The sequence below is a fragment of the Nelusetta ayraudi genome, unplaced genomic scaffold (assembly GCF_046127955.1).
Source record: "Nelusetta ayraudi isolate G7.1 ecotype Tasmania unplaced genomic scaffold, CSIRO-AGI_Nayr_v1 ptg000094l, whole genome shotgun sequence".
NCBI lineage: Eukaryota > Metazoa > Chordata > Actinopteri > Tetraodontiformes > Monacanthidae > Nelusetta > Nelusetta ayraudi.
The window spans coordinates 3,094,762-3,122,688 of record NW_027466144.1 but is presented as its reverse complement, the minus strand read 5'-3'; the positions used below and the strand labels follow the sequence as shown (position 1 = coordinate 3,122,688).

The 27,927-nt window shown below is 50.3% G+C and overlaps 1 protein-coding gene across 14 annotated transcripts in view; it reads right to left on the bottom strand.

Moving 5' to 3' along the window:
- kiaa1217 (KIAA1217 ortholog) overlaps positions 1–27,927 on the bottom strand; it is a 91,717-nt gene that overhangs the window by 1,835 nt on the left and 61,955 nt on the right. For 5 of the 14 annotated variants that reach the window (XM_076047333.1, XM_076047335.1, XM_076047325.1 and 2 more), the window contains exons 3-21: positions 21,428–21,508; positions 20,271–20,466; positions 16,689–16,887; positions 15,248–15,341; positions 12,142–12,917; positions 10,981–11,088; positions 10,462–10,511; positions 9,235–9,374; positions 8,915–9,093; positions 7,410–7,540; positions 7,118–7,265; positions 6,072–6,561; positions 5,783–5,981; positions 5,401–5,696; positions 5,124–5,276; positions 4,701–4,826; positions 3,427–3,507; positions 1,745–3,310; positions 1,106–1,246 (exon numbers count right to left, since the gene is read on the bottom strand). In XM_076047333.1, coding sequence (XP_075903448.1) covers positions 1,106–1,246; positions 1,745–3,310; positions 3,427–3,507; positions 4,701–4,826; positions 5,124–5,276; positions 5,401–5,696; positions 5,783–5,981; positions 6,072–6,561; positions 7,118–7,265; positions 7,410–7,540; positions 8,915–9,093; positions 9,235–9,374; positions 10,462–10,511; positions 10,981–11,088; positions 12,142–12,917; positions 15,248–15,341; positions 16,689–16,887; positions 20,271–20,466; positions 21,428–21,508 — 5,154 coding nt within the window. Of the gene's footprint in view, positions 1–1,105; positions 1,247–1,744; positions 3,311–3,426; positions 3,508–4,700; positions 4,827–5,123; positions 5,277–5,400; positions 5,697–5,782; positions 5,982–6,071; positions 6,562–7,117; positions 7,266–7,409; positions 7,541–8,914; positions 9,094–9,234; positions 9,375–10,461; positions 10,512–10,980; positions 11,089–12,141; positions 12,918–15,247; positions 15,342–16,688; positions 16,888–18,644; positions 18,796–20,270; positions 20,467–21,427; positions 21,509–27,927 lie in introns of those variants that run through there. The other 9 variants (XM_076047327.1, XM_076047337.1, XM_076047332.1 and 6 more) reach the window with 8 other exon arrangements.

The window sequence follows — 27,927 nt, the reverse complement described above, 5'->3', positions numbered from 1 at the left end:
AGAAATAATAAAAAAGAAAATGCATGTAAAAACAAAAGAATGGTGAGACGTTGGTTAAAGCAAAGAAAAAACAACAACAACAAGAACCGACAACTAAAGGGTTACGCACATGGAAAACTGCTATGTATGGCTACACAGACATTGAGATATGCACGAGACGCAACTAAGAGACACCAAAAAAAAAGGACACAAGAAACAAAATTGTGGATAGAGAAGCTCTGTTGAGTTGAGGCATGTTACGGAGAAACAGAACTGGGTTAGACAGTGGCCATGGCAAACAGGGGTTGTGGGGGGGTTGGGAAGTTCGGGGGGGCATCTCTGCAGGTCTTCCATGGTAAAGTGGGTGGGGGGTGTGGGGTGTGGGGGGGTTGACAGGTTGGTTAGGCTTCAAACGAAGGACGGGAAAAAAGTCAAGGTGAAGATGCAAGACAGGAGAGAGTGGCGGTTAGAGTGGCAGGCAGCACAGACAGGGTGGTGGTGGTGGTGATGGTGGGGGAGGGGGGGGCGCAGGGGCCGACGAGAAGTAGAAAGTTATGCAGCGCGATGCCGCGTTTGAGCAGAGGTGGCGCTGGCAGAAGGAGGTTGGATAGCCCAGATGTCAGTCAGCTTGTTTTCTCTTTTTTTTTTTCTCCCTCCCACATTCTTAAAATAAGCATCCTGGTATTTTGGAAACTCAGCTGTAAAGGGAACTTGGTGGGGATGTTTGTGTGTGTGTGTGTGCGTGTGCGTGTGTGTGTGTTAAGTCACCGACACAGTGAAGACCATGAGCAGCGTGGACATGCAGAAGCGTACAGTACAGCGATGTTATGGGGGGCGGGGGGGTAACAGTCAAGAGTCTGAGCATGCCTTCTTTGTCAGAGCGGGACTCGAGAGAGAGGCGCGTCAACAGATCCACAATTGTTATTATTACCATTATCATTATTGTGACTTTATTTTTAAAACGACAGCAAAAAAATAAGAAAAAAAAAACCCACGTCAAAAAATTCCCACAGCACTGCTCGTCTCTGCCCTCTGGTCACATGCGTTTTCAGAGTTTGGTTATTTTTTTTCCGTGCCTGCGTGTTCGATCGGCCGTCTCTGCGGCGAGGCCCTACAATAAAACTACCTGTCGAAACTGCCTCTGAGCGTCCTGCAGCTTTTGCTGTTTTCCCGCTTTGTCGGTAGCCGTGCTACCCGACGACTGCCTGGACTTGGCCGACAAAGGGACGGGCATCCGACTAGTAGGGGAAGCTGACACGCTGGCGTTCTGCAAGGGGGGGAAAATCCACACGGAAAAGACAAAGAGGAGAAAAATAAAACAAGAGGAAGGAGAAAAAACACGCACGCACGCGCGCGCACACACACACGGACAGAAAGAACACCGTACAGGAAGTGAGAAAAGTCACCCAAAGGCACTGAAAGGCAACGAGAGCCTCGAGTTGAACAACCTGGTGGGAAGGTCATGCACCCGAGTGAGACCGTGAACCTGGAGGACGGACACACAGCGGGGGGCGGGGGGGACGTGCAAGAGCGCCAAGACACAAACACAACCCGACGACCCAAACAGTGACACCGCCAATCACGAGAGCGCGACTCCCGATCGGATTGCGGCGCGTTCCCGCCGGGTGGATTAATCATTGGGACACTTTGAGGGATTAGGTTCTGGAGTGACGGGGAGGATTTGTTTTTTTACGCCGAAGAAGAAGAAGTAGTAGCAGGACCCCAAAGACCAAACCAGGGGGCGACGAGAGCTTTAGAGAGAGACCTGTTGGATGGTGCTGGGGACACTGGGTATAGTGGTGGTACTGGTGGTGGTGGTGGTGGTGGTGGTGGTAGTAGGGGAGACTACGGGGCGAGGGAGCAGCTGAGGTTTAGTCTTCTTCTGGAGGAAACCTTTGCCGGCTACCTTGGGGCCCGACATTCTGGACTTGGGCAGGGAGGAGGACCTCCTGACGGCCGGAGCCTCCGGACTTTTCCCGTTCCCTTCCCTGGAACCCTGGGGGGCGGCGGCGGCGGCGGGCTCGGCGGGGGCGGGCGAGGGCGGCCCCATCTCGCTGATGGTGCTCTCCAGCTGCCGGATGGTCTGCTCCAGGCTGTCCAGCGTCTTGTAGGTGTTCTTGCGGATCTCGCTGGTCCGGCCCAGGGATTCCGAGCTGGGCCTGGCCGGCTTGGGGGCGGCGGCCTTGTTGGAGCGCACCACCTCGAACCGCTTGGCCTCCTTGTGCTGCCTGACGGTGCCGTCGCCCTCCTCCTCGTCCTCGTACACCACCACCTGCAGGGTCTTCTTGCCCGACTTGCTGCCCGTGCGGATGGCCTGCGTCAGCGCCGCCAGCTGCTTCTTGGGGAACTTGAACTTGAACTTCTTCTTGTCCTTGCCGTTGCCGTTGGGCTCGGCCGACTCCTCCGAGATGGAGGAGGAGGAGGAGGACGAGACGCTGGACGCCGCCTTGACCTGGCGGCCGTGCAGCCGCTCCGTGTCCGACTCCTCGCTCTCCTCGTCGATGCGCTCCTCCGTCATCATGCGGTCCAGCTCCTCCTCGCACTCGAAGATGGTGGAGAGGCGCTTGTAGGCCGAGCGGATGTCCATGGGCTCGTCGAATATGATGATGACGGGCTTCTTGCTGTTGAAGCCGTTGTCCTGCGGCGCCGACGGGTCGCCGCCATCCACGGGTGGCGCCTCCTCACTGACGGCGGAGGTGGCGCTGCCCACCGTGAAGGTCTGCACGTTGCCCTTCTTGGCGTTGACCAGCTCCTGGTACTCGCCGCACGACAGCGGCTTGACCTTGGTGTTGGTGATCATGAAGGCGATGTTGTCGGGCGGCGGAGGCGCCTCCTCTCCCGGCAAGTCGGGACTCAGACTGGCCTCCTCGTTGTCCTCGACCTCCTGCTCCTCCACCACGCCTGGATCCGCTCTGAGCGGAGCAACGGGAGTTTCCGCTGCTGCGGGCTCCGAAATGATGCTTTTGGAGGAGAGATGCACTTTGACAATTTTGGTTTTCTTGTGCGAGTTGATTTTGTTGAGAATTTCCCCCTTTTCCATTTCGGCGCTGGTCTTCAGGGATTCCGAACGTTTTATTTGCTTCCGCGGAAGTTTGAATCCTTTCAGTCCGGCCGGCTTCGGCGATATGGGCGGCGGTGATTTCTGAGGCGGCGGTGATTTCTCCGGCTGCTGCTGCTGCTGCTGTTGCTGCTGGCTTGGAGAATCGTCATTAACATTGACATTTGACACCTGTGATGGAGGCTGTGTGGGCTCTCGGCGTTCCGAGGTTTCCTCAGATCCGGGCGGGGCGGGTTGATCTTTGGGAATCTGTCCGGTTACGTAATATATCACCTGAATGAAAAATAAAGTTATTAGCTGTGTGTGTGGGGGGGAAAGTGTCTCAAAAGCCAGAGAACAAGAGTGAAATATTTTCTGATGAGTTTCTGACAAACGAGACTCCAACATACCCCTTGGCTCTGCCGTACAGTAGTATTGCCATTTTCATCTGTGTCTGGTTCTTTATCCTCGCGACTGGACTCTGAACTCTGCTAGAACAGCGCAATGAGGGGATAGTATTACTGTGCAACTGTGTGTGTGTGTGTCAGGCTGTGTGTTAACACAGAGATGTGCAACTACCCTGAAAAAATATATATGTGTATATGAATTTGCTGCTCTGACATCACTATAAATAAAAAAAAATGCAGTTTTAGCTGTTATAACTGCAGGACATTTAATCAACTTATCAAAGACAAACTTATAATTGTGTCTGTTGATGAGCGATGCACGGTGATGCATGTTGCTGGATTTGCTCCGCCATGCAGACTTTTTGCGCAACTACTTTGAAGCAGATGATTAAACTAAGTGTCACATTTAAAATTAGTAGAAGCTCGTGGTTAAAATGTCTTGAGTTGAATCAAACCTGCCCGCTGTTGGTGAGAACATGTCACACGCAAGTACTGCTGGGTACAAACGGTGAGAAAACAACATGTTTGTGTTTGGTCACGCAGGTTGGAACTGAAAGGGGGAAACTGAACTTTAGGCGAGTGGTGCAAAGAGGAAAAAAAAGTAAGTGATTCTTAAGATAAGTGTGAGTTGGGAGGAGTCGCATGCAAAGTGGTCAGACTGACCTTTTAGTGAACCAAGTCTGCAAAAACAGGTAGTGCCTATTGAGGTTTCAACACTGAATACTGCGAATTGTCCTAGAAATAGTTTCTCTCTGTTTTCTATTTTTTTTGAGGGGGAGTTTCAACCAAAGAAAGACATGAGACGTTTTGGTTCTCTGTAGAATACAGAGCCAGGGCCTTTTATTGATTTGGAGGTGAAGACAGAAGTCAGAATTGAGAAAAAAAAAAAGAAAGAAAAAAAAAATCGGCGGGAAGAAACACATCAGAGTCTGAACCAGATGCAACAAGAGACACGGCATCTTTCCAGAAGGCTTCATTTTATGCAGACTTAATCCGGAGAGAGAAAAATACTCAAGCTCTGACATCCAGCGAAATCATAGAGAGGGAAGGAAACTGAGGCAGCGGCGAAGTAGTGGAGGAAGAGAAGGAGGAGGAGGAGGAGGAGGAGGAGGAGCGTTTGTTTTTTGGCAGTTTTGTTGGGAAGTTTTTGTCCAGCCAAAGCAAAAGGGGCACGAAGGTTGTGAGGAGGCGTTAGGACACGGCCGTCAGTCGCTGCAGACAGCGTACAGAGGCGGGCGGTTAGCTGGGTGTCTGCGGCGGGGCGACGCGATTTTTACCTTCTTTTCTTTGAGGGGCATTAAGGCCCCCGACCTTAGCTCTCTGATTTGCGGTTCGATTCGAGTGGCGGGTTCGAGCGAACCGTCCACCACCACCGCGTCCTTAACAGTGCACTTCTGGAAGACCTGAGAGACAAGCCCGGGAGAGGAGAGGAAGAGGAAGAGGAAGAGGAAGAGGAGGGGATTTTGAAGAGAGGAGGAGGATTGAGGATCTTCACCCCACACAGACACAAACAGGACAGTTTGGAACCCAGATCAAGGAACTCAGCGTTCACCTCAACAAAGAACGACAACCCACCGCGGCGGGAAGACGGAAAATCACACCAAGAGGAACACAAAGAAGAAGAGCAAGGATCCAGCATCGTGTTTGGAGGCTGGTGTGTGTTTGTTGACGTGCGAGTGTCGTGTGGATGCTGATCTCACCTGGAGCTCCGCCATGATCTTGTCGCCGTCGTTCTCGTCCTCGCCCGCGGCGGGCGGCGCTGTGACGGGGGGAGGGGTGGCCGGCTTGGGCTTGGTCTCTGGCGGGACCTTGGCCGGCTTGTTCTGGGGGGTGGGAGGCGGAGTGTCTTCTTCCTGTCGGAAAGAGGAAGCAAAGGATGAACAAAAAAGAAAGAAAAATATCTAACTGGAATTTTGATAAACGCTGGGGAAAAGAAATAATGGAAGAGTGCAAGAACGACAGGAGCCGCAGACGGACCTGAGAGGAGACGGACTCCTTCCTGCTGACGAAGACCACCTCTCCGGAGCGGGTGGTGGTCATGCCCGTGCCAGAGGTGGAGAAGGTCTTCCTCGGAGGGGGCGGCGGCGGCGACTTGGCGACCTTCTCCGAGCCCTGCTTGGCCAACACGTCGCCGGCTGCAGGTTTGGAGGTCTTTGAAGTTTGTCTCTCCACTGGGGGCTTCGCCGGTTTCTCCAGCGTCGGCTTGGGGAGTTTCTCAGGGCCCTTCTTGGCCGAGGCGTCGGGGACCGACTCCGCCTTGGGCTCTTCTGAGACTGACGAATCAGGAGACGGGTTCAGACGGCGACTTCAGACAATGATGGATTTGAGTTATTTGTAACTTTAAGTGACAGATTTGTACCTGACAGCGACTCCGCCGGGTTGCCGTTGCCTGGTTGCTCTTCAGCGGCAGCAGGGGGCAGTGTTGGGTTCTCCTGGATGTCCAGGCTGGGGATGCCCTTCATCATGTTGGCCTGGGCCTCCTGCAGGATCTTCTCAAACTCCCTCCCGTCGTAGTGGCCCATGTTCTGCCGTTTGACCTCCCACTCCTTCTCCGCAGCCTGTCGGTGGAAAAAAGACAAATTGTTGATTCTGAAGCCACAATAAATAACATTCAGAAACAGAAAAAAAAGTGTTATTAAAAGACGAACCTCTATTGACACAGCTCGGTTCTTGCTCTTGTCCTGAGAGTTTTGCAGCTCCTCTATGACCAGACCCTGACTGCTGCCACCACTGCCGTTCCCATTGCTGATCGGGTTCCCGTTTGTTTTCTTCTGATGGGTGGGGCTGTGCGACTCCGCCACCGCTTTGGGAGAATCCCGGTCGTGGCCCCTGCCTGAGTTGGGACTGGGAACCCGCGCGCCGTTGGTCGGCGGTGGCGTCGGCGTGGGACTGAGCTGAGCCGTCAAGGCGGCAGACTGCTGGGACTGCTGCATGAGGACCGGCGAGCTCTGCACATGATGGATGACCACCGGGGAGGAGGGCATGACCTCTGACCTGATGGTGGAGCTCTGGGGCTCCGGTGCTGCTGCTGCAGGGGCTTCGTCTGCTGCTGCTGCTGCTGCTGCTGCTGCTGCTGCTGCAGGGTTGCTGCTCAAAGTGACGTTGGCCGAATGCTCGTTTCCTTTCTCGGAAGCACATCTGAGAGAAGCAGGACAATATTAGTGGGATGTTTTTTCAATGAGGCCTCAAATCAAGGTGGTTTTCTTTTCTCTTATTCATTCTGCTCTCCAGGAAGTGATATTGAGCCGAAGAAAACAGTATATTTAGCCCTGTGTTTACAGCCTAAGGCAGTAAAAAAAAAAAGTTTTAGTCCAAAAAACTAAACCTCAGGCTGTCTTGCTTGCGGATATTAAAGGTTCTGAGCATCTTGGCTACCCAGTCAGCCAGCTTGTAGGAAGCCAGAGTCACGAGGGAGAGTGAAAAGCTGAGTGTGACATATTAAAATGGAAATAAGGCTCCGCCGTGTGGACCGAATGAATTCAACGGCCGGCCCAGCGAAGGCAATATGCACCTCGTTCGTCTGTCCCTGGAATGACTTCCGTCCTCGGTGAGGATCAGAAAGCTTGGGTGGCACCACCAAAAAAAAAAAAAAAGAAAAAAAAGAAGAGACAAAAAAAGAAAAAAAAGCGCAATCTCATACATGACGGAACATTGTCCAAATCTCATCACGGCGCTCGCTGGTTCACCCTCGTACCTCCTCAGACTGCTGAGCGTGTCTGTCAGGCTCTTCACCCTCTTCAGCATGCTGTCCAGCTTGTGGGGCTCCTCCTTCAGGAACTTGACCGCCTCCACCTCCACCCTCAGCACGGACCGCATTCTGGTCTGCAGTGCTGGGAATTCGCCTGAGTGAACAGGAAAAAAATCAATAAAAAAATCACTGCTTTAAAAATATATCTAAGATTTTAAAGCAACTTTGAAGCCCCAAAAAAGAACATTAGATGTTTTTCCATCCCTGACAAGGCCTCACATCATATCTGTGTTCTCACCTTTGAGCCCAGCCAGAGACTCTCCCACCTTCCTGAGAGTGACCGCGCCCTCCTCCACGTCCCTCAGGGTCACCGCTTTGTGCGCCGCCGCCGAATCCTTCTGCAGAGAGACCACGTACTGCTCCAGCTCGCTAGAGGAGAGGATAGGAGAGTGGCAAAAAATTAGGACAGTTACTCTTCACAAACACAAGAGGGCAGGAACGAGCTGAGTTAACCAGCCAACGACACATAAACAGAAGTAAGTGTGTGTGTGTGTGTGTGTGTGTGTGGGGGGGTGTGTTCAGACTTTTGGGACCAAATTTATTGAAACGTCTACAAGAACTCCGACACCGACAACAAACACTCAGAACTAAAACCTCCTAATTTCCTGCCGCTGAGGCCGCTTCTCATTCTCAACCGCAGCTGTTTATTGTGCAGCCATGCGCAAAAACATTCCGCGCTTCCCCGACAAGGCTTCCCATCGCCTAGGAAAAAAAGACAAAACCTCTGCTCTGCGGGGCAAAGTGCCAAGTGATAACAGAGCATGCAGAGTCAGATTGCATTCATTCGCTCAAAGAAGCTCAGAGACGGAAGAGGAACGAGGGGGCAACGTGTGTGTGTGTGTGTGTGTGTGTTTGGGGAATCTGCTTTTCCAGGGCCATTAAAAAAGGTTCTATCACAGATAATGAAAATGTTTATCCCACCCACAGACAAACACAGACACTGTAGTGCGTATCTCAGTGTGTCAGAGTATCAGCCCTGACTAATGAGCCTTTACTTCAGGTTTCCCCCTCGAGGAAAGTTTCAAAGTCCAGTTATGCGACCAGTATTTCTTCATGTTAAAGATAAGTTTTCTGCAGTGGAAGTTTTCTTTTACATCGATGATTTAAAAGAATTCATTAAAACAAAATGCACTTGCATAGTTCATTGTTTTCAAGTTTTATGACTCCTGGATAAATGGCAACACTCACACAGCCTCAGATTTTATTGTCTAAACTACTGGAGCCGTTCTTGCAACTAGAGATGATTTGGCAACGCCCCCTTCATTGTGATAAGTCTCTCTTGGCTGTGCGCAAAGACAACCCCTCATCACCGTGAGTTTTTCCTTTTTTCATTCTCTCCTGGCGACGGCAGTTCTGCTGACTCACAGCCGGCCGCGTGCCAAGGTTAACAGCGTGTTTAATCCGCTCCGTGAGCCGGTGCATCATTGTGTTTGGAGACGCTGCGGCGTGACCTTGACTCCATCGACATCCAGATGGAAGAATTCAACCGCCGCTCGCATCTTGGCAGAGGCCAAGCGTGCGAAACAATGAACCGAGAGCCTGCGGAGGAGGAGGAAGTGGAGCCATTGTTCCAGTCTAGGAGAGGCGGGACTTCAGTGCAATTTGGAGGGCGTTGGCTGGTCACACCAGTGAACAAGTGAACGGCTCAGGTAAGCAGATAAAAGAGGAACCCTTTTGGGAATTTCTTATGAATGGAGGCTCCTTTTCCCAGAGCGTGGTATTCCCGGAGTGGGATTAATTTACCCGAGCTGCGTGAGGACCCGCTCCTCCAGACCCAGATACTTGTGCCGGTCCTCCTCCACCAAGGCCCGCTGCCTCTGGATGGGGTCGTCCACGCCGCCACGCATGGCCTCGGCCAGCTTGGCGCTGATCTCCTGCTCGGCCCTCTTCAGCTGGACCCGCAAGGCCTCCTGGTTCTGGAGCTGAGCAGAGGAGAGAAGGGCGTTAGAACCCAGGGGGGAAAAAAGTGGGAGAGGAAGAGGTTGAGGAGGAGGTGGAGGAGGAGTAGAGAGATGAGGAGATGGAGGTGGTAGAGGAGGAGGAGCAGGAAGAAGAGGTCGTGCCTGCAGCTGTCTCATCTGGTGGAGCTGCATCCTGAGGTCGGACACGTTCCTCCTGAACTGCAGGAGGTTGACCTTGAGAGGAGCCGGCCGTCTGTCCGGCGGTGCTGCGTTGCTCTTGGGAGCCAAAACGGGGGAGCCGCCTGAGTCACAGAGGGTTAGAGGAGGAAGAGGAGGGAGAGGAGAGTCAGAGCCGCTTTGTCTTTTCATCCACAACGGTAACATGTCGTGCACTTTGAAGGCTAAGAAGAACAACGCCTGACAGCCAGATGTGTACGTTCACTAACAGAAATCTTTAATCGCTCAGCTTAGTTTTACACAACTGAACTGTTCATGCAGTTCAATTCACCTTTACTATCAACTGTACTGACGGTTAATCCCGACTATTTCGCAACATCCACCAGTAGGAACCGGATCCCTTTCGGGCCGCCACGCTCGGTCGATGTTATTGACAACATGTTTATTCTGCAGTCTGTGAGAAAGGCCGGACCTATCGAGGAAGGCGGCACACCAGCACGGTGAGAGTTACGCAACAGGTGTTAGCGGGTGCTTTAATTTCTCCAAACAGATGATTCGCCCTCTGCAAAAGAGCAAACTTTTGTTTTCCTTAATCCTTCAAAATATTTTCACACGCTGCCTGACGTCTGCCCCGACCTGAAACACGGGTTTGGGCTTTGCACACTGCCGCTTGTGTTTTGAGAACATAATGTCAACGCTAAAAGTTGTGAGGCTGTGTGGGGTGGGGTGGGGCTGAGGTCGACCTGATAAATGATCTTGGAGAGCCTGTGAAGAACTCTGGCCTTTTTCTTTCATATAGTGGCGCTTTGTGCGAGCCCACGCCAGCTCTCGCGGCTCTCCCCAGATGCACCCGGTGGGGATTGTGAGGAATTATGAAGCGATTAAAGCGGGAGCTTCTCTGCCTTGGGCACGGTTCACCTCAAGAGCGACGCTCAGGCGTGTCGCCGCAGGACGGTGCGAAGAAGAAGCAGCAAAGAAAAACATGTTCAATAACTTTAAATATGTTTTTTATGAAAGGTGGCTATTTTTAAGAATTTAAATAGAAAACGTGTTTGAGTTATTTTACACTTTTATTGTTTCCTACATAATTCCATGTGTGTTCATACGTAGTATTGATGCCTTTAGTGGGAAACTGCAATGTCAACAGTCATGAGAATGAACGAAAAGACATTAAATTCATATATATATTCATATGGAGGTGGAATATCTCACCTGAGCTGTGCGCACTGTGTGCTGGAGATGAGGTCTTTGGTGGTCTTTCACTGCAACCGGGTAAAAGTTCATCAGAGGAGGGAAACATAGACTGCACATATACATTTCTTTTTTCCAATGCAAAAAAACACAAAACAGAAACAATTGTAAAATCAGGCGTTAGTATTAGTGAGTGGAGACGTATTAGAGAAGGTATGATGGGAGAGTCTGACGCATCAGCCACGTTAAAATGATGTTAATGATGCTCTGTCCAGAGACGAGAGGTTCTATTGACTCATTCTCAGGCAAAACGTTAACAGAGGGTCTCCAGAGCCAGCAGAGAAAAACAACACACAGCGACCATTTGTCTAAAGGAGAAATTAATCAGATTTACAATCTACGCTTCTTGACTCTTTCATAAGGTCTGGACCGAGGGGACGCTTGGTTCGTCTCGCTCTGGTCGGAACCCTAGAGAGTCCAATTACAAAGTGCATTTTCTCCCGACGCCTCGCTCGGGTCCCCTCTTCCGTGATTGCTTACCTTGGAGGCTCCTTGGAGGCGCCACTAGCGTTTGACCCCTTTAAAAGTGCATGCTGAACAAGACCAGTCAAGCTGGCAATCTGGTGCTCCATAGCCTTCATTCGCTGTCTGCAGAAACATCAGAAAATTCTGCTTTCAAACACCGGAGCCAATGGTGGAATCGTCGAGCTGCTCAGCAAGGGTAAACGGGGTGGGGGGTGGGGGGTTGGGGGGAGCCGCGACCAAAGAGCCGCAAGTTCCCGGCCGTGACTCTTTTCAATTAGCGGCTTTGACACACAAGGTTTTGAGGAGTTCTTCGAAAATGACATTATTGGAATTTGACGGGGAAATCTTTGATCCTTGGACACTGAGCGTGTTCCAAACAGGAGAGTGGAGGGATATTGGAGAACGACACACTCAGCCTGTGTGGTGGAAAAACAGGACAGCGTCAAGTCTTTTCTGCCGTCATTGTTTTTCTGAAGGGAGGATAGATAGGATCCTAGAATGTATTTATTTTAACTGCAATGTAGCAGCCATGGAGCAACGAGTGCTTGGACTGTTTCAAGTACCCATTTATTATGTTTTTTGCTATGTTATTATTTTTAACCTCTTATTACTCATGACCTCTCAGTCTTCTTATTTACTGACATATCCCACCATCTTTAAGATCTACTTTTTCTAAATTCAGGTTTTAACACAGAGCCAAGGAATCTCTACTTGGCGCCAGGATCTCTGCTGCATAATTATTTGGATGACACATTTCAGAAGTGTCTGTGAAGGTTCTCAGTCATCTTAAGGTAGAAGGGTTAAGTTAGGGCAACTGGACTTGTTCTTGAGTTCTTGAAGACGTTTTGCCTTTCAGATGAGAGGTGAAACGTCTTCAAGATCACAAGAATAAGTCCAGTTGCCCTAACTTAACCCTCCTAACCACATTTCAGAACGACAACAACAGTTTCGAATAAAATGCCAAGGTTTAAGACCAAACTATGAAAATGCATCGTCGTGGCTATTGAGTGAAAGAGCCTTTCGTGATGGAACAGAATCAGAGGTGACGAGTGACAAAACAAGCCAACTGGCAGCTGAACGGTTAGGGTGAAACCAGGATGCATAGTTAGTGCATGCTTCCATGCCAACTCTTTGACTTCAACGACCCTCCCTGGCCTTGCCGCCCCCCATTCTTACCGCGTCTGGTGGTCGCCGGCCGGGGGGAGGGGCCCCTGGAGGTGGCCCTGCAGGTCCGCGACCACCGGCGAGCCGCCGCTGCCGCGGGGCTTGGTCCCGCCCACCTCCTCCTTCCTGAAGGACTGGCGCACGGGCGAGCCCCTCTCCATGGGCACGGCGTGGGGCGGCATGCCGTGGGGGGCCCCGCCGTGGATGTCGATCATCCGCACCTCCGCCATGCGGTGGGGGGACGGCGGCGGGGTCTTGGAGCCCAGCGTGGGCAGCTGGCTGTTGCGCGACTTCTGCCTGTAGATGGCCGGGTGGTCCATGGAGTCGGTGGGGCTGGGCCCGCCGTAGGAGCTGGTGGAGCGGATGGAGGCGCGGTGGAAGCCCCCCGCGATGCCGTGCTCCGGACCCTCAATCCCGGCGCTGGCGATGCTCATGCGTCCCTCCTGCAGCAGGTAGGGGTCGGCGTACAGGCCCTCGTTGGCCCGGCTCAGGCTGTGGCTCTTGCCGCCGCCCACGTCCTCGTCGGGCTTGACGTCCCGCCGCTCCAGGATGGCGCTGGGGCAGGGCGAGTTGGAGCGGCCGGCCGGGCTGGCGCTGGACACCCGCTCCCTGGGCATGGTGGAGCTGCTGGCCGCCGAGCCCGGCCGCGACCCGAAGGGGATCCTGGAGGGGGAGGGGGGCATGGAGTGGGGGGCGCCGGGGAGGGCGGCCTGCACCGGGTGGTGCAGCGGCGGCTGCCTCAGAGGGTGCGGGCCGTCGCGGCCGCCATGTAGCATTTCACTGTGCATCTGATGTAAAAAAAAAAAAAGAATAAAGAAATCAAAAAGTACATCTCATAAATGTAATTAAATAACTAAATAGAAAATAGGCTATAAACAAGCATGTTAAACAGATAATATCTGTAAATAGATAAAGTTTATTATTGACTTGGACGCAACTAAATTTTGCACACAGGTTGGTACAAAGTACCCGCGTGTGATATTTCCTCCCATCTAGTGGTTGGAAAGCATATTGCATCTTTGTTTTCTGACGTCAGCGATATCGCTGCTTATTATTTCAGAATGCCACAGATATTTATTTAGCTTTGAGGGCTTGGACCTGGTTTTTAGATAAAAAAAATTGTCAAAATCAAAACGCTAAATCCTCCGCGAAACCTCAGCTAGCCTCCATTTTGTCAGTGGGACTTTTGTGGTGTTTGCTTTCATTTTCTCCCACGCTAATACAAATAACGGGATGCAGTGAATGACGGACCACGCATGGCGACACAGGCGACAGGAAAACTCCTCCCCGAAAAGGCTGAAGGCTTGGCTGCCATTAAGGTCATAAAAGAGAAAAAAAGGACACTGGCTGGTAGTGAAAACACACCCAGTCCATAAATATGGCAGCAACAAGCCTGACGAAGCAAAAACCGAGAGAGAGAGAGAGAGAGAGAGAAAAAAAAAAGGCACAATAGAGAAGCCGAGGAGTACCGAGTCGCTCCAAACTATAATCAGACCATAATAATTTTCACGATGGAAGGTGCCCACAGACGCCCTCCTCCACAGAAACTGCCTCTGCAGCGACGAAGCCTTTGATTTCTCTGCCAATTCCAGGAGAGGCTCGTAAGGACAATTCTTGTCAGTTGGCAGACCAACCACACTGGATAAAAAAAAAAGTCCTAAAAATACTCCCAGGGTCTGTATTTTTCAACCAAACGTGCAGGTGATTTATTGCTTGGAGGCACAAGAGAGGACTTGGAAAATAAACGCATGCACGGCCATGTAAGGGAAGGAAGAAGAAGGGCATTTAGTTCCAGTTTAGCTGGATGCCGACGCCAACAGAGTGAGGGGCTGCACGAGTTTGTCACTTGACTAGTTTTGCTGGCACACCTTTAGCGTTGCCAACTTTCATTCAGAAAAATAAAGGAGGCCTCCCTCCCGCAGTGTTCAGGGCCATGACCATCACAGGCCAGTGGCTCGCCAGTAGTGGTAAATCATAACCTAAAATAGGGTTTCAAAAAGGTCTGTGGTTCACATAGTCTGAACTGCTTTGTTCCCAACAGACATGAGAAATAAGCTGAATGTTTAAATTGGATTGAACCATTTGCTGCTTTGGTCGACTCTAAGGCAAGCGTGAAACTTAATAACACAAGCAGATGCGGCGAGGGAGACCTCCTTCTATTAGCCCCCCAACACCACAGTGTTTGAACAGGTGTTTTTGTCTCTTTCACAGCATTTTGGCTCAAAACTGTCGGGATGAAAGGTCCTCTGCATACTTGGGCAAAATGAGGCTCTTATTCGTGAAACAAAAGCCAGCAAATGTGTGTTTTTCACCAGCGAGTCCGGGGCCGGTTCACCGACCCGCCCGTCAAATGTGACAACCACCTCCAGTCTCAAACCAATTGCAGCTCGTTAATCATTGATAGAACCAAACACAATAACAGTTTGGCTTTTTTTTCTCTCTTCTTAACCCCACGACATGTTTGCACAAGAGCCTCTGAGGGGCTGTCGCGAGCGCCTTAATGCTTCTCAACATTTCTTATATAACTTGAGTGTTCCAACGCTCTCATTGTCAGTGAGCAGAGTTGGTTTTATTGCAGCTCAATGCACTTTTCTTTCTACCCCCGACACAGAGAACCAGCCAACAGGGAATCATTTCCTCGGAAACACGCCTTCTGAGCCGAGATCTCGGCAACATCCGTTTGTCTCGTCGCCCTTTCAGACTTTTATCGATTCCAGGTTTTTTTGCAACACGTTTGAAAAATGAAATGCAGCACCAGGACGATGCTGCTGTTGCTGAGGCTAATACAATTCCTGCAGTGTGAAACGGGGCGCAACAGGAGACAACCATTCGACAGAACCCATGGACAACAAGAATGACAGGAAGATTGTTTACCAGCAAGAGAGTCAACAAATCAGACGCTGGATTCTAAGATAACAATACTTAGAGTGTGTTTAGTAGCTTTAAACTGAGAAACTGATATTATTTCCATCAACCTCTTCATAATGACAAGACAAATTTTCATGGTAAAGATATTAATGAGGCACAGTCACTCTACACTCTCTTTTTTACCAATAATTCATTGCTTTCCCCCCTTCAGCTATAGTGCTGACGGTGTGTTTCTCGGCGGTTCACTCACCCGGGCGTCTCCGTTGGCGGGTCGGGCTGCGTGGCTGAAGGCCTGGGCCGGGTCCTTGTGGTAGACCTTGAGGCAGTTGTGATCCGTGATGCTCCTGCGGTGGGCAGAGGGGTCCGGCGATAAAGACACAGCCCACAGATCGCCGTCAGACAGCGGCCTGTTCCCCCTCTCCCTGCGAACCCTCATCAGCCTGGGCAAGAGCTTGTAGCCCGGCAGAGGCGCCGACAGATCTCTGTCCGACATCGCTCTTAATTTCCGAATTCCATTAAGAAAAAAAAAAACCTCCACCGTTAATCCACGTTGGAAAAGGAGTGAATAGGAGGCGAGCTGCTCGCACCCGGGACACTCGCACTGTGGCGAGGGGGATCACAAGACGCTCATTTTTTTACAACCCTCATAATAATGAATGAGTCACAGAGTAAACACTGTCTGGACTGGACCTGAGCAGGAGCGCAGCCAATGACGGGGCAAAGTTGCACGTGCTCATGAAAGTGCAGTGCACGATGTTTGTTTTTGATTTTTTTTGTGTGTGTGCGAGAGACAATGGAGCGGAGCGCATTAAAACCGCTGCGTTACTGATTAAACATTCTGAAGAAAATCAATCAGGGCAGGGTAATGGTTGCAAAGGTTGCTCGTAAATGATACACTCGACTCATTTTAGGACACAACAAAGACCAATATGAACTTTTTTTTAAATTTCCAAAATCAGACCAAGATATCAAGGCGTCATCTGTGAAGAACATTCACCCAGTCGCGTTTTCACGCCCAGTGACGCTTCCGGAAGGAAGTGCAGGGAAAGGACGCACTCGCCCTCTCTCTCTCTTTTATCAACCCTCCCACTGCTGGCACAGCTTTGATTTAAGAGGCGTGGCAGCCGTATTGACAGCTTCACAACAACTTCCTAAACGAGGGACGCTCCCCCTTTCGTGCAAACAGATCCTGTTTTGCAGCGAGGGAGCACGCAGCCGTTATAAAAAAACAAAACAAAACAAAACAAGAAAAACAAACCCTGCCCATTAAAACGTGACTGCCATGCATCCATGCAACCACAGCTGATGCGGGTGTGCCGACGTCTCGGTGCACAAATCAGGATGGGAAGTATGTGATGTCACCGAGCTGATGTCTACTTTAGTTCATGTAATAAGACACAATACTACATTGTTGTGCATAAACTTAGTGAAGTAATTGCAGTGAGCAGGCAATTCTATAAAGGCTTTCATCAAAAAAAGGGGACATCATTGCTCGAAACTAAAAATAACCACCTTTCATAAAAGCATATTTAGAGTTATTTAACATGTTCTTTGCTGCACAATTACATATATGTTGCTCATATATTTGATGCCTTCAGTATCTATGTGCAGTGAAGAAAATTGTAAAGATGAAAAAAAAAAGAAAAAAGTGTCCAAACTGGTCGTGTCAAAACCCTCAGAAAAGTCCTCACCTGACGTCGCTGAGCTCGTAGTAGACGTTCCTCATGTCGTCCTTCACGTAGACGGCGACGCTGGGCGACTCCAGCATCTTCATGGTGAGCTGCTGCGGGAAGGCACTGACAAACAGAGCTCTGACTGTGTCGATGCTGGTGATCTCATTGGGCATGCGGATGTGTTTGGTCTCGTCGCCGTACTGCAGGTAGAGCACACCTGTGGGCGTGAAAGAGGCAGAAGGGTTAGAGGCTGTTGATTGGCCGGTGGCGGTGCGAGTCCTCCTCAATCCGGCGGTTACGTAACACTAATGGTTTCGCCAGACGGCCTGTGGGCTTCCGTTGGGCCTGCGGCATTTTTTTTGACATTTTCATTTTTTAGGGAGGGTGTCAATTGAAGCGCTGGGACTTTGGAAAGGCTTTGTGTTGAAATGCTGGGTTAATTTACTGGCTGTATAAGATGGCAGATGATTATTTCTCAGGTCAAACAATGGAGCAAAACGACAATAACAGCAGCAGCAGTTCTATTTAAAAACTACTTTCCCCAGCCAGCGCCGCTCCTGGGCTGTGGAAATACAACTGGCACCTGGCCCGGCTGACAGGGCCACGTCCCGCTCGGTGCTACCAACACTTTTAAATGAGCCAACTTGCAGCCAGCACACACGCAGTTGATGAACTGCTCTTAAAGCTCACAATTTAAAGGATTTTTCCCCCTTTACAGCACTAATAAATGGCCGGCCTGAAGCTTCGGAATGGATAAAATTGATGAAACCGGATCGTTGCGCTACCTAAACTCTTCCGTCAGGTTCTGACTACAAATGACTCAATAACCAGATGATTTGCAGGAGGACGGAGGGAAAGTAAAGGGAACAGGACGCCGTAGCTCCGCTCAAAGTTTTGCGCAGAGGCAAAAAAAAAATAAACAACAAACCCAAACCTCTGAACTCTGGGTGTGGCCTCGGTACTGTGTTCTAGAAAAAAACAGATGTCGCCCCCACAAAATTTATGGAAACCTCCACGCAACTCTTGTGTAAACGAGACCAGGAAAAAAAAAGTGATACTTTTGCCATCCCATTCAAAGCAGATTCAAAGATCTTGCAAACGCTGAAAAAAACTCACTCCCAACACCTTTACCTGTTTTTTCCCCCTTTCTGAAAAAAATATGCAGCTGTTTTTCTTTTCGTTGCAACACCCGGACGCTGCCTGCACATGTGGCCCGGCTTTTTGGAGGGGAGAGAGGAATGGTTTTGGAGTCAGCGTAGCCCCATAAAAGGGCAGAGCCGGTTAAAAGCTACCAGATGTTTGGTAGAAGTATCAAACAAGATCCTACACGCTTCGGCGAGACGGAGCGAGGGGCAAATCCAGGAAATCAAAAGTGCTGAGTCCACCGTCGCCCCGTCTGGGAGTCTCGCTAGCAGAGAGAGGCAGAGAGTGAGAGAGAGAGAGAGAGTGAGAGTGAGAGAGAGAGAGAGAGTGGAGCAGCGCCACCTCACTTTGCATCCCTCGCCGCGCTCGTTATCCCGATTGCGAGACACCTCGTGCCGGCGGTGGCGCTTCGAGCGTCTCCAGTGTGAGTTTATTCACCGGGGTGGGGAAAAAAAAAGAAAGAGAAAAATAAAAGCGGAGCCTCTAAACAAAGAGTCGGCCGTGCTGCATTCCTGAGCGCCGGGCTTTCACTGGAAGCAAATGGCCGGTTTGGTTCCTGACCAAATGGGTTGCAGCGCTCCAGGATGACTTAAACCCCCCCCAAACCCCCACCACCACCACCACCACCACCCGCCCGCTTCACACAAAAGAAGTTAAAACTCAGCTGAAGCTGGGGGACAAAAAGCAACACAGCGTCCAGTCGCACCATCAAGTTCAAATCAGTCAAAGAGAAAATCAATACGGCGCTGAGAGCAGGAAAAACAAATAAATGAGATGCAACGCAACACCACACACACACAATCGACATTCTGGATGGAGCTCGGTACTCACACCGGAGGTTTGAGGGATTTCCTGCCTTCTGCTGAGTCGCACTTTTGATTCTCCAGACGAAAAATAGCGGCTAAAAAAAGAGCAGGCAACGACTTGAGCCTCAAGTAGGAAACCCCAACACGTCCGTTGGGACCCTGCAAAAGTCTGTCTGTGTGTGTCTGTGTTTGAGTGTTTGTGCTGTGGGAGGGACATGAGGCGCACCCCCCCCCCCCAACTTTTTTCCCCTCCTCCCCTTTCGACACACCATGACCCCCCGCTGTCCTGACGCTTTGTCCTCATGTTTTTCCGAAAAGAGAGGGACGAAGCGTGCAGTGAGAGAGTGCACGCATGTGTGCATGCGTGGCGCGGCACTTCTTGTTATTATTGCAACTTTTTTTTTGCAAGGGTGGCTTTATTTTCCACAGTTTGTTCCATTTTTCCACTCAGACGTTTTGCTGTTACTTAGCAGCAAATGTCCCCTTATGTCAAAAACCTCACAGCCTATTCCAACCTCTCAGAAGCTGCGTTTCCATGACCCCTAGCATTGTGCAAAACCTAAATATCGCAATTAAAAAAAAAAAAAAACTTTTATTTTGCAAAAAAAAACTGTACTGGTAACGCAGCTAGAGTCTCTCCGGCCTGACGCGCCGCTAACCCACTTCTGCCGGCTTTTACACAGTTTCCGCACGGCCTCTATATGCAAATGAAACGCCATGTGTGTCCCTAAAAAAAAAAAACCCGCCCCCGATCCCTAATCCCGTCAATAACACGGTGGCACATTGTGGACGAATTTTGCTAATCTTCCGCAGCGGAGGAAATGAACTCTAATGAAAACGGATGTGTGTGCTGAGGTGGAAAAGAGCTTGAGGAAGGGAATGGGAGGGGGAGGAGGGAGAGGAAGATGGAGAGGGGGATGGTGGGGTGGGGTGGGGGGGGGCAGGGAGACAAGGTGAAAGGGTGAGAGTTTTTTTTACAGCAGAGTTTCAGGAGTGTTTTTGAAGTGAGGGCAGGAATGACGCGACAGGGGCTTCGCGCTGTATCATCAGGGGCCGACGAGCAGCAGTCAACTTTCACCTCGGCCTCCTGGCAGTTCAAGGTTCACATTCTCCATCGCTGGGACTTTAGCACGCACATTTTCAACTCGCAAATCTTGCCAGCCGCCAGCAGGAGAGCGTTTTCAGCCTATCAGCTCCGTGCAGCAGCAGCAGCAGCAGTAGGGTGAGGTGTTCTGAATAACCACGGAAGAAGAGGCCACTGCCAGCCGTAAACAACAGCTGCTGCCAGGGGGATTAACACGGGCGCTGCAGCAGCACCAGAGGCAGGTTTCTATCAGGGACCTTTCATCAGCGGAAATCACTGAGAAAAGACCGCAAGAACGCCTCTGGAGAACTTCAACAGTGCAAAGTTGTTGTTGTTTAGTCTTCCCTTATTTTGGATATGGGGTTATACTGCAGGCCACCACTAGGGTACACCAGAGACACCTGGGGTTGATCTAAACAGACCTAAGACTTTTCCATTTTATGGGATTACGACTCAAAGATTACGGGTTGCATTTAACAGCAATTCGACCGACTTTCAAATCAGAGCCCATGGCCTGAAAACAAAACACACAAAACAAAGTGAAACAGCCAATAATTCCCGTCATACCCAGAGAGCGGTCCTTCGTCTGGTTGGTGGAGCGCACCACGGGCAGGCTGGCGCGGATCCGGGTGCCGCGGGTGAAGCCGGACGGCATGTCGGCCTCAGACATGGTGTCCAGGGACTCCAGGGAGGCCAGCGAGAGGTGGTCCACCTGGTCGCCGACGCCGGGCTGCGGGCTGGGGCCGTGCTTTGGGCTTCTACTCTGCAGGTGGAGGCACACGTAGGGGAGACGACACGTTAAAAAAAAAAAGCACTCACAGGAGTTTTTTTCATTCCCGCGCGAGTCGAGTCGGGCCGAGCATTCGTGGGAATCAGAAGCGAGCTGGCAGGAAGACGTCACGGTGCGGCATGCGGCTGTTGAAAGGTCAGTACCGTCGTGAGAGTGAACGCCACGGCACTTCACGACTACTGTTGAGACTCTGATGACAGACCCTCGGATATTAAAGGAAAACCAAAAGAGCAGCTGCTACCAGGGGGAAGAATCGGAGGGGAATCACAAGGGAAACTTTTTAGATTCGAATGCATTTGGTCACTCTGGCCTGATGTGCATGCATGGTTTCACCACCGGGGGAGCACTGCAGCGAGAATCACACTACCTCACACTCCCCAGACTCATTTTTTTTGCTGCAATACCTCGAGTCACTGGGAAAAATCGGCGCGTCGGCATATTGCCAGTCCGGTATCCAGTTCTTATTATACATCCATGCTCTACTGGCTATTGTGCTCGGCTGTAAGGGGATCTGTTCACCGGGGGGGAACAGGTGGGATCGGCCAACACTGGGCTCTTTATGCATTGTTTTCCTTTGGTCGCTGCCACTCATATGCATAAGGAAAAAGAACACACACACAAGCTTGCAGGCTCATCGAGTTATCCTTACGCCCTCGTGCAACACGCCCTGCTGTTCTGTTGTTGTTCTCTCGCGCTCCTGCACGTCCAGACAAATAAAAGAATTTTAGTTTTTTTCTTTTAGGGCGCAACTGATTGTTTGACAGCCATGACTGGTTCGTTAAGGCAGCCAGGACCATCAGAATAAATGTTCTCAGGTTGAGAACATGTGGTAGTGAGGAGTTAATGAGGATGCGAAATGCACACACACACACACACACCAACACAATTCAGCAAAATGCAGATAAAAGGTGAAAAAAGGGGGGCGGCGACTAACTCGGTGAGGCGACTGAATTTTCATCAAGAAACTCTGAATGTCAAGCTCAGAGTGAAGCGAGGAGAGCATCACCTGTAAAGACTGGTGGAGGGGAAGAAAAGAGAGAGAGAAAAAGAAAGAAAGAGAGCAGGTGAACACACAAAATGAATGTGCTGAGGGGGAGAGAGAGAGAGAGAGAGAATGCCAGCAGGAGAAGAAATGGCCATCAAACAAAACAGAGGAACCATGGAAACAAATCAATCTCAGCAGCAGCAGCAGCAGATGGGGGTGGGGGCATGGGGGGATGAGAGGAAAAGGGATCTGCACTCAATACCAAGCCTTTAGAGAAGAGGTGGATCTTTTTTCCCCCCTAGTCTAATTAACAGTTGCTGCATTTCCAAGAACCATAGAATTGCGCGAAACCTGAATATCGTACGAAAAAAACTTGTCATGGAAACACCGAAACCTCTCAAAACCTTGCACATTAATAACAGCGATTATTCATGTTTCACACAATCCCCCGGGGAATTTTTCTCGACAGCAGCTGCTGGCCGTCGTGTCGCCGCGACGCACCTTCAGCAGGGAGCGCCACGGAAGCGGCCGGGTCACGCCGAGTTGACACGTCACCTGAAACCAGGCATGTGCGTCGGAGGAACCCGAGCCTGGGCGACGACGACGACGCTGAATGATTTATAAGCGCGAGCGGCCCTCTCACGAGCTCCCGAGTCGCCCGGAGGAGCGGCGTGAGCCTCCTCCAGAAACGGTCGGTGTTTTTTTCAACGGACAGGCGGAACGCAGTGTGCAATATTTGAAGGGATGGCGTGGCACGAAAAGGAGGAGAGAAAAAAAGTAGACAAACTAGTATTTTTGGGACTCACTTCTGAGAATAGGACAGCTTTTGTTTTGTTTGCACGCCGCATCGACTTTCTCCCGCTGGTGCAACAGTCAGGCCCTGTAAACTTGTTGAATCGCCGGCTGCCAGAGGGGAGAAAAGGCTCGGCGTGACGGCTGAAGAGGAATTGCAGGGGAGAGAAAGAGACGCGGCGGAAAGAGGAGAAAATTGCAAGTGAGACCTTCTCCCTCTGCGGGGAGGGGTAATTAAGACCACTCCACAGCGCTAGCAGCTGACAAACGAGGTGTCCCCTGCAAAGGTCAACACTTTGGCTAGGATGCGCTTCTCAGCCGCTGCCCACCACTCTCTCCCCCGCCCCTTCTCCCATCTCAACTCTGACAGTGGCCGATCGCCCTACTAATAGCGCTTTTACGAAGCCGCTACTTCCTATTCCAGCAAACCACTTCCCTCTTTGGGAAACCGCAGGCCCGGCCCGGCCGCTGATTAGCGCAGTGAAAACAGGGACCTGCTTCCCCCCCGCTCACATCTAGATTACGTAAGACGCCACTGATTAATCCCGCCTCAGTGGAAGTGCAGCCTTGTGGTTCTGACATCAGTAGCCATGTTTCCATGACAGTTTCTCGCAAAATAAAAGTGATATTTCTGAAATTTTTGACAAAGTACAATTGTGACTTGCAGGTGTTTCCACTGAATGGTGTGAAGCACATAAACCGTAAATCTCTCGTAAAGTCTCGTCCAGCAAGACCCCACTTTGAGGAGGGTGTAGGTACAAAACACTTCGCGATAAATCTGCATTTCGAATGGTTGTTATATTTTTCTCTTTGATTGCAAAAAAAAAATAAAATAAAAAATATTCCGTCTCCTCCGTCCAAACATAACAACATTTACATACAACATAATTTGAGAGGTTTTTCAAAGTTCAGGTGTTTCCATTACGAGTTTCTTATTGCGATATTTAGGTTTTGCGCAATTCAAGGGATCATGGAAATGCTGCTTATGATAGGTGTAGAACTGGGAGCATCAGCTCACATGATGAAATGCAGCGGGCTTAGAAGTCCAACTTTGAGGAAACATGTTAAAAATTGTGAAAATTCAATAGCTGGATGGTTCACATGGTGGTGGATGGTGTTGGTCAGTGTCAAAGGAACCAGCTGCGTGCTTAAAGGCCTTCGAGTAAACACGTAAAGAGAGAAAAAGGACTGTACACACACACACACACACACACACACACACACACACACACACACACACACACACACACACACACAGACACACACACAGACGAAGCTCAGCGATCTGAGCGTCTTTATGAAGAGAAAGAAAGAGTCAGACGAAAGAAAAGAAGGGAGGGGGGGACGGAGGGAGGGAGGCGGTGCTCATGCATGAGCGGCTCAAGGCCATTGTTCCAGAAAATGCGACCAGGACTCGGGACATCCTGAAAACATTCGCTGTGAGCAACCCCGCAACTCTCATCACAAGCGCGGCTGGTCCTGAGGTGAAAGTGCTGCCAGGTGTGCTGACGCACAGTCGAGTTGGTGCTTCTCTCGCTGTCCTCAAGTATGAGTGTTTTTTAGAAACACTTTGAACCCTCCAAAAAAACCTCCCAAAAAAAACCAAACAAAAAAAACACTGTAGCTTGTTGTTGCCATTATGATCAATGCTGCCCTGCTTTAAAACTAAGACTGCTGGCCTTTTATCGAGCACTTGACAACGGTTGACAACTAAAGCTCTGTTACATAACGACTTTCCACCCACCCACCTATTCATCCATCTTCAGCCAAGCCCAGCTATCACTGGCGAAGGTGTGGCACGCACACACACACACACACACACACACACACACACACACACACACACACACACACACACACACACACACACACACACACACACACACACACCTGGGCAGATCTGGCGTTCGCAATCACAATCGCAGGCCGAGCAGGGCGGCCGTTTGGCCTTCGTTTGCATTTTATTTTGAAGCGTTGAAGGAAGCTGGAGGAGGAGCCAGCGAGAGGAATAAAGGTCAAAGGTCAAAGTTTTTTCATTTGTCATTTCTGGGTACAAGTACAGAGAAACAAAATGGTATCCTCCTGGGTTAGAAGCTGATGCGAAGTAAAATACAAATCAGTCAGAAATCAAATAAAAGGTTTGAAGCTGCAATAAAATAATTCAATTGAAAATTCAATTAAAAAAATTAAAACTAATAAACGATGAGGCGGGATCATGTGTGCAGTGCGGTCACTGTACAGCTCTGCCCAGACTTGAATCTCGCCGGCTCAGCTTTGAATCCTGACAGACATATGGACAAACATATGTGCAGGAGGCCTCAAGACATTTTTGAAATACCATGCTGACGAGTTGTCCCCCCCCCCTCCATCCTCCACCATTAGAGCAGGACACGAGGGAAACGGATGAACGGTGGCTGACGCGACGAATTAGAGCAAATGGAACAGAGGGGAAAAAAGTGGGGCAATTTTTGTCTTCTTTTTTTTAATCTTTTTCAAACCTGCTGTTCATTTAAAGTGCCCCGAGCAGCCACAGGCGCCTGTGTGGATGTGCTTAGCGTCAACAATGGCCGCTGCCACCACCAGGATGCGACGATAATAGCAGGTGCTCGCTAATATCTCCTGTGTGCACAGGCAAAGCTAAAAGACACACACACACACACACACACACACACACACACCAGAACCTGGGCAACCAGTTCTCATTCCCTCGGTCTGTATTGTCTGTCTGTCCGTCCGTCGGTGACTTGAAAGAGTGTCTCTGCAAGGCAAACGTCAGCCCAGTTTCCCACCCAAGATGCTCATTTGTCCCCAGCTCGGCACGGCTCGGCTCGGCTCTGGGGAGAGGAAGTAGAGCCAGCTGTAATTACTCCGGCCTCATCTGCGCTGCGAGCGTTTAAACACAGGAATGGCAAAGCCCTCACTTAGCTGAGCCGAGACGGAAATGTCGCTCCGCCGTCGGCAGCAGGTTGCGGTCAGCTTGTTTAGAGAGAGAGACTTCTTAGCCGCGTTCAGACTGCCAGCCAGAATACAGTCACAAATCACATAAAAATCCGATTTTTGCAAAATGGATTGAAATCACCCTCGGGAGGTCGTTTCAAAAGCCATTTGGACGGATGCGTATCAGTCTGAGGGTGAACAGAGCCAGATCCCATTTGGATACTTGATAAAAAACAGTTTGGACAGCCGTCCCTAAAAATCAAGACTTGACAAGGAATCTGATTTGAATCAGATTCGAATGCAGTCTGAACGCAGCCCTTGAGCGCGACACTCCGAAGCAGAATCACCAAAACAAGGAAAAAATAATATCTGGGGGATTTTCCACTTCAAATGTTTTCCCCATAAAGGGCAAAAACTTGAACGTGAGGCATAAATGAATCTATCGGCATTGAAAAACACCTGTGCCAGTCAAAACAACAGTCCAACACCCCCCCACCGTCAATCAACCAGTCAGCATTTAGTGCGTATGCTGTCTGCGGTCAGACCATCATCCTTTGTCCGCCGCGGCCTTAATGACATTATGCCAAAATCCCCCTCGTCATCCATTCCCATTCATCGCCGCCGCATCCCCAAAGCCCCTCCCACCTCTGATACATTCCTCCACTAATCCCCTCCGCTCGAATCCCCGCATGACCTTTCGGGGGGGGGTGGAGGCACGCTCGCTCCGCTAATTGCCGCGATAAAGCGGAGGGAGAGGAGCTTTTTTTCAAACGGGCACAGACGGTAAAAAGGTGAGGCTCCGGGCCGGGAGCCGATCAAAACAACCAGGGGAGGCGAATAGAAAAAAAAAACAAACAAATCAGGTGCATTATTCAAACACAATGCGGCGCCTGTTGACCCGGCAGGCGCAGCCAGCAGCGAAGATCGCTATCTCTTCCGGAACCCGTTGTGACATTTTCAACAAGTGCGCTTGCACCGTACAACCGAGTTGATCCTGCTGCACGCACGCATTCGACGGGTTTATCAACGGCAGACATCGTCGTCATCATCATCATCATCATCATCCTCATCGTCGTCTTCTGAATAAACCCAAGTCAACTTTGGCCCGGCCCTGCACATGCAGATCTAAAAAACGCTTTATGTATTTTTCAGAACCGACATCATTTTATAATCCAATCTGAAAAGTAAAGCCAAGGTCGCATTTTACCATTTTTGAGCAGCAGCGGCGGCGGCAATCTCCTTCCAGGGCGGAGGTCCTCCACGCGAGGCTAAACGCTCCCTGCACTAAAGGAAAGCGTCTCTTCCTCCACTGTTGTTTCAGACCTTGTCGCGCTTCTGCGCTGTCCCGTCCCCCTTTTCCCTTTCCTTTCCTTTCTGGTCTCCCTCACACAGCGGATGTCCCCTTCATCCAGTTCACACACACACACACACACACACACACACACACACACACACACACACACACACACACACACACACACACACACACACACACACACACACACACACACACACACACACACACATCCCCGATCTTTCCTGCGGGCACAATATGAACACACAATCCCCACCCTGCGAGGGGAAAAAGGACATTGTTTGTGAGTTCCACCACCGTGTAATACAGAGGGGAGGGAAGTCACTGAGTCAACCTAAAATGTAAAACTAGCAGGTTATCCTTGGAACGTTTGGGGGTGGAAATAAGAAAAAAAAATACAGAGATCGATTCCATTCCACACTTATACAACAAAATAGGTTTTATTCTGAAAAGAAAACTCAATCTCATTTTCAATCTCGCTTCTTGGGGCTTAGGGCTGAAAATTGAGAGCTGAGCGTCGGAGAGATAAGGCCCGGCAGCAGCCTCAGGCATCCTGAGCGCCTCTGCATGACACAGCGGACCGACCAATCACTTGCAGAATGCACTCACACCAACTTGCGCAACACTTATACACCAACTTTGCAAGAAAACTTTTGCTGGACGTGCAGCCAAATGCTCCCACTTTGACCTGGGGGAAGATTCTGCACAGCTCAATGCTGGGATTACCACTATTACCAGGTGGACATTTAACAATCCCAAAAAACAAAACAAAAACACAACACGGTTACATAAGAACACAGGCCCAGGCTGAGACCAGTTGATCCCCGACCAGCCATTCATGTTAGGTTTTCTGCATGTCAAACTCACCTGGTCCCTTCTCACCAAATCTCTCTGCAAACAGGCGCCAAACTATTTGCTGACGGGGCTGCAGAGCCGCCAGCTGCCCAGACTTGTTCCTTAATATCGTTTCAGCCACGGCGGGGTGGATCTCGGAGCGTGAGCGAATGTTCATAAATTAAATGTTTGATTAACTGTGAAGGGGAGATAGAAGAAGAAAACTTTCCTATAGCGGCGCTCTTCTATCTGGTGGGGCTTGCCGCTTGTTTGACACGTCCTCGCTTGAATCTGGTATGTCTCCAAAGTGGCGTCTCTCCTGGGGTGCAGATATGAGAACCTGTGTGTGTGTGTGTGTGTGTGTGCGTGCATGCGCTCCAACTAAGCGAGACAAAGACAAAAAGACTCTTTCTGCGTCTGCCAGGAATCGCAGCTCTGAATCATCGACACACAAACCCACCATGAGCTCACGCTCGTCATAATGAAAGCGGCTTTGCCTCCAACACGGCAGGATTTAACTCTTTTTTTTTTAATTTTTTTAAACAACCTTTTTAACCCCGATGTGCCGCAG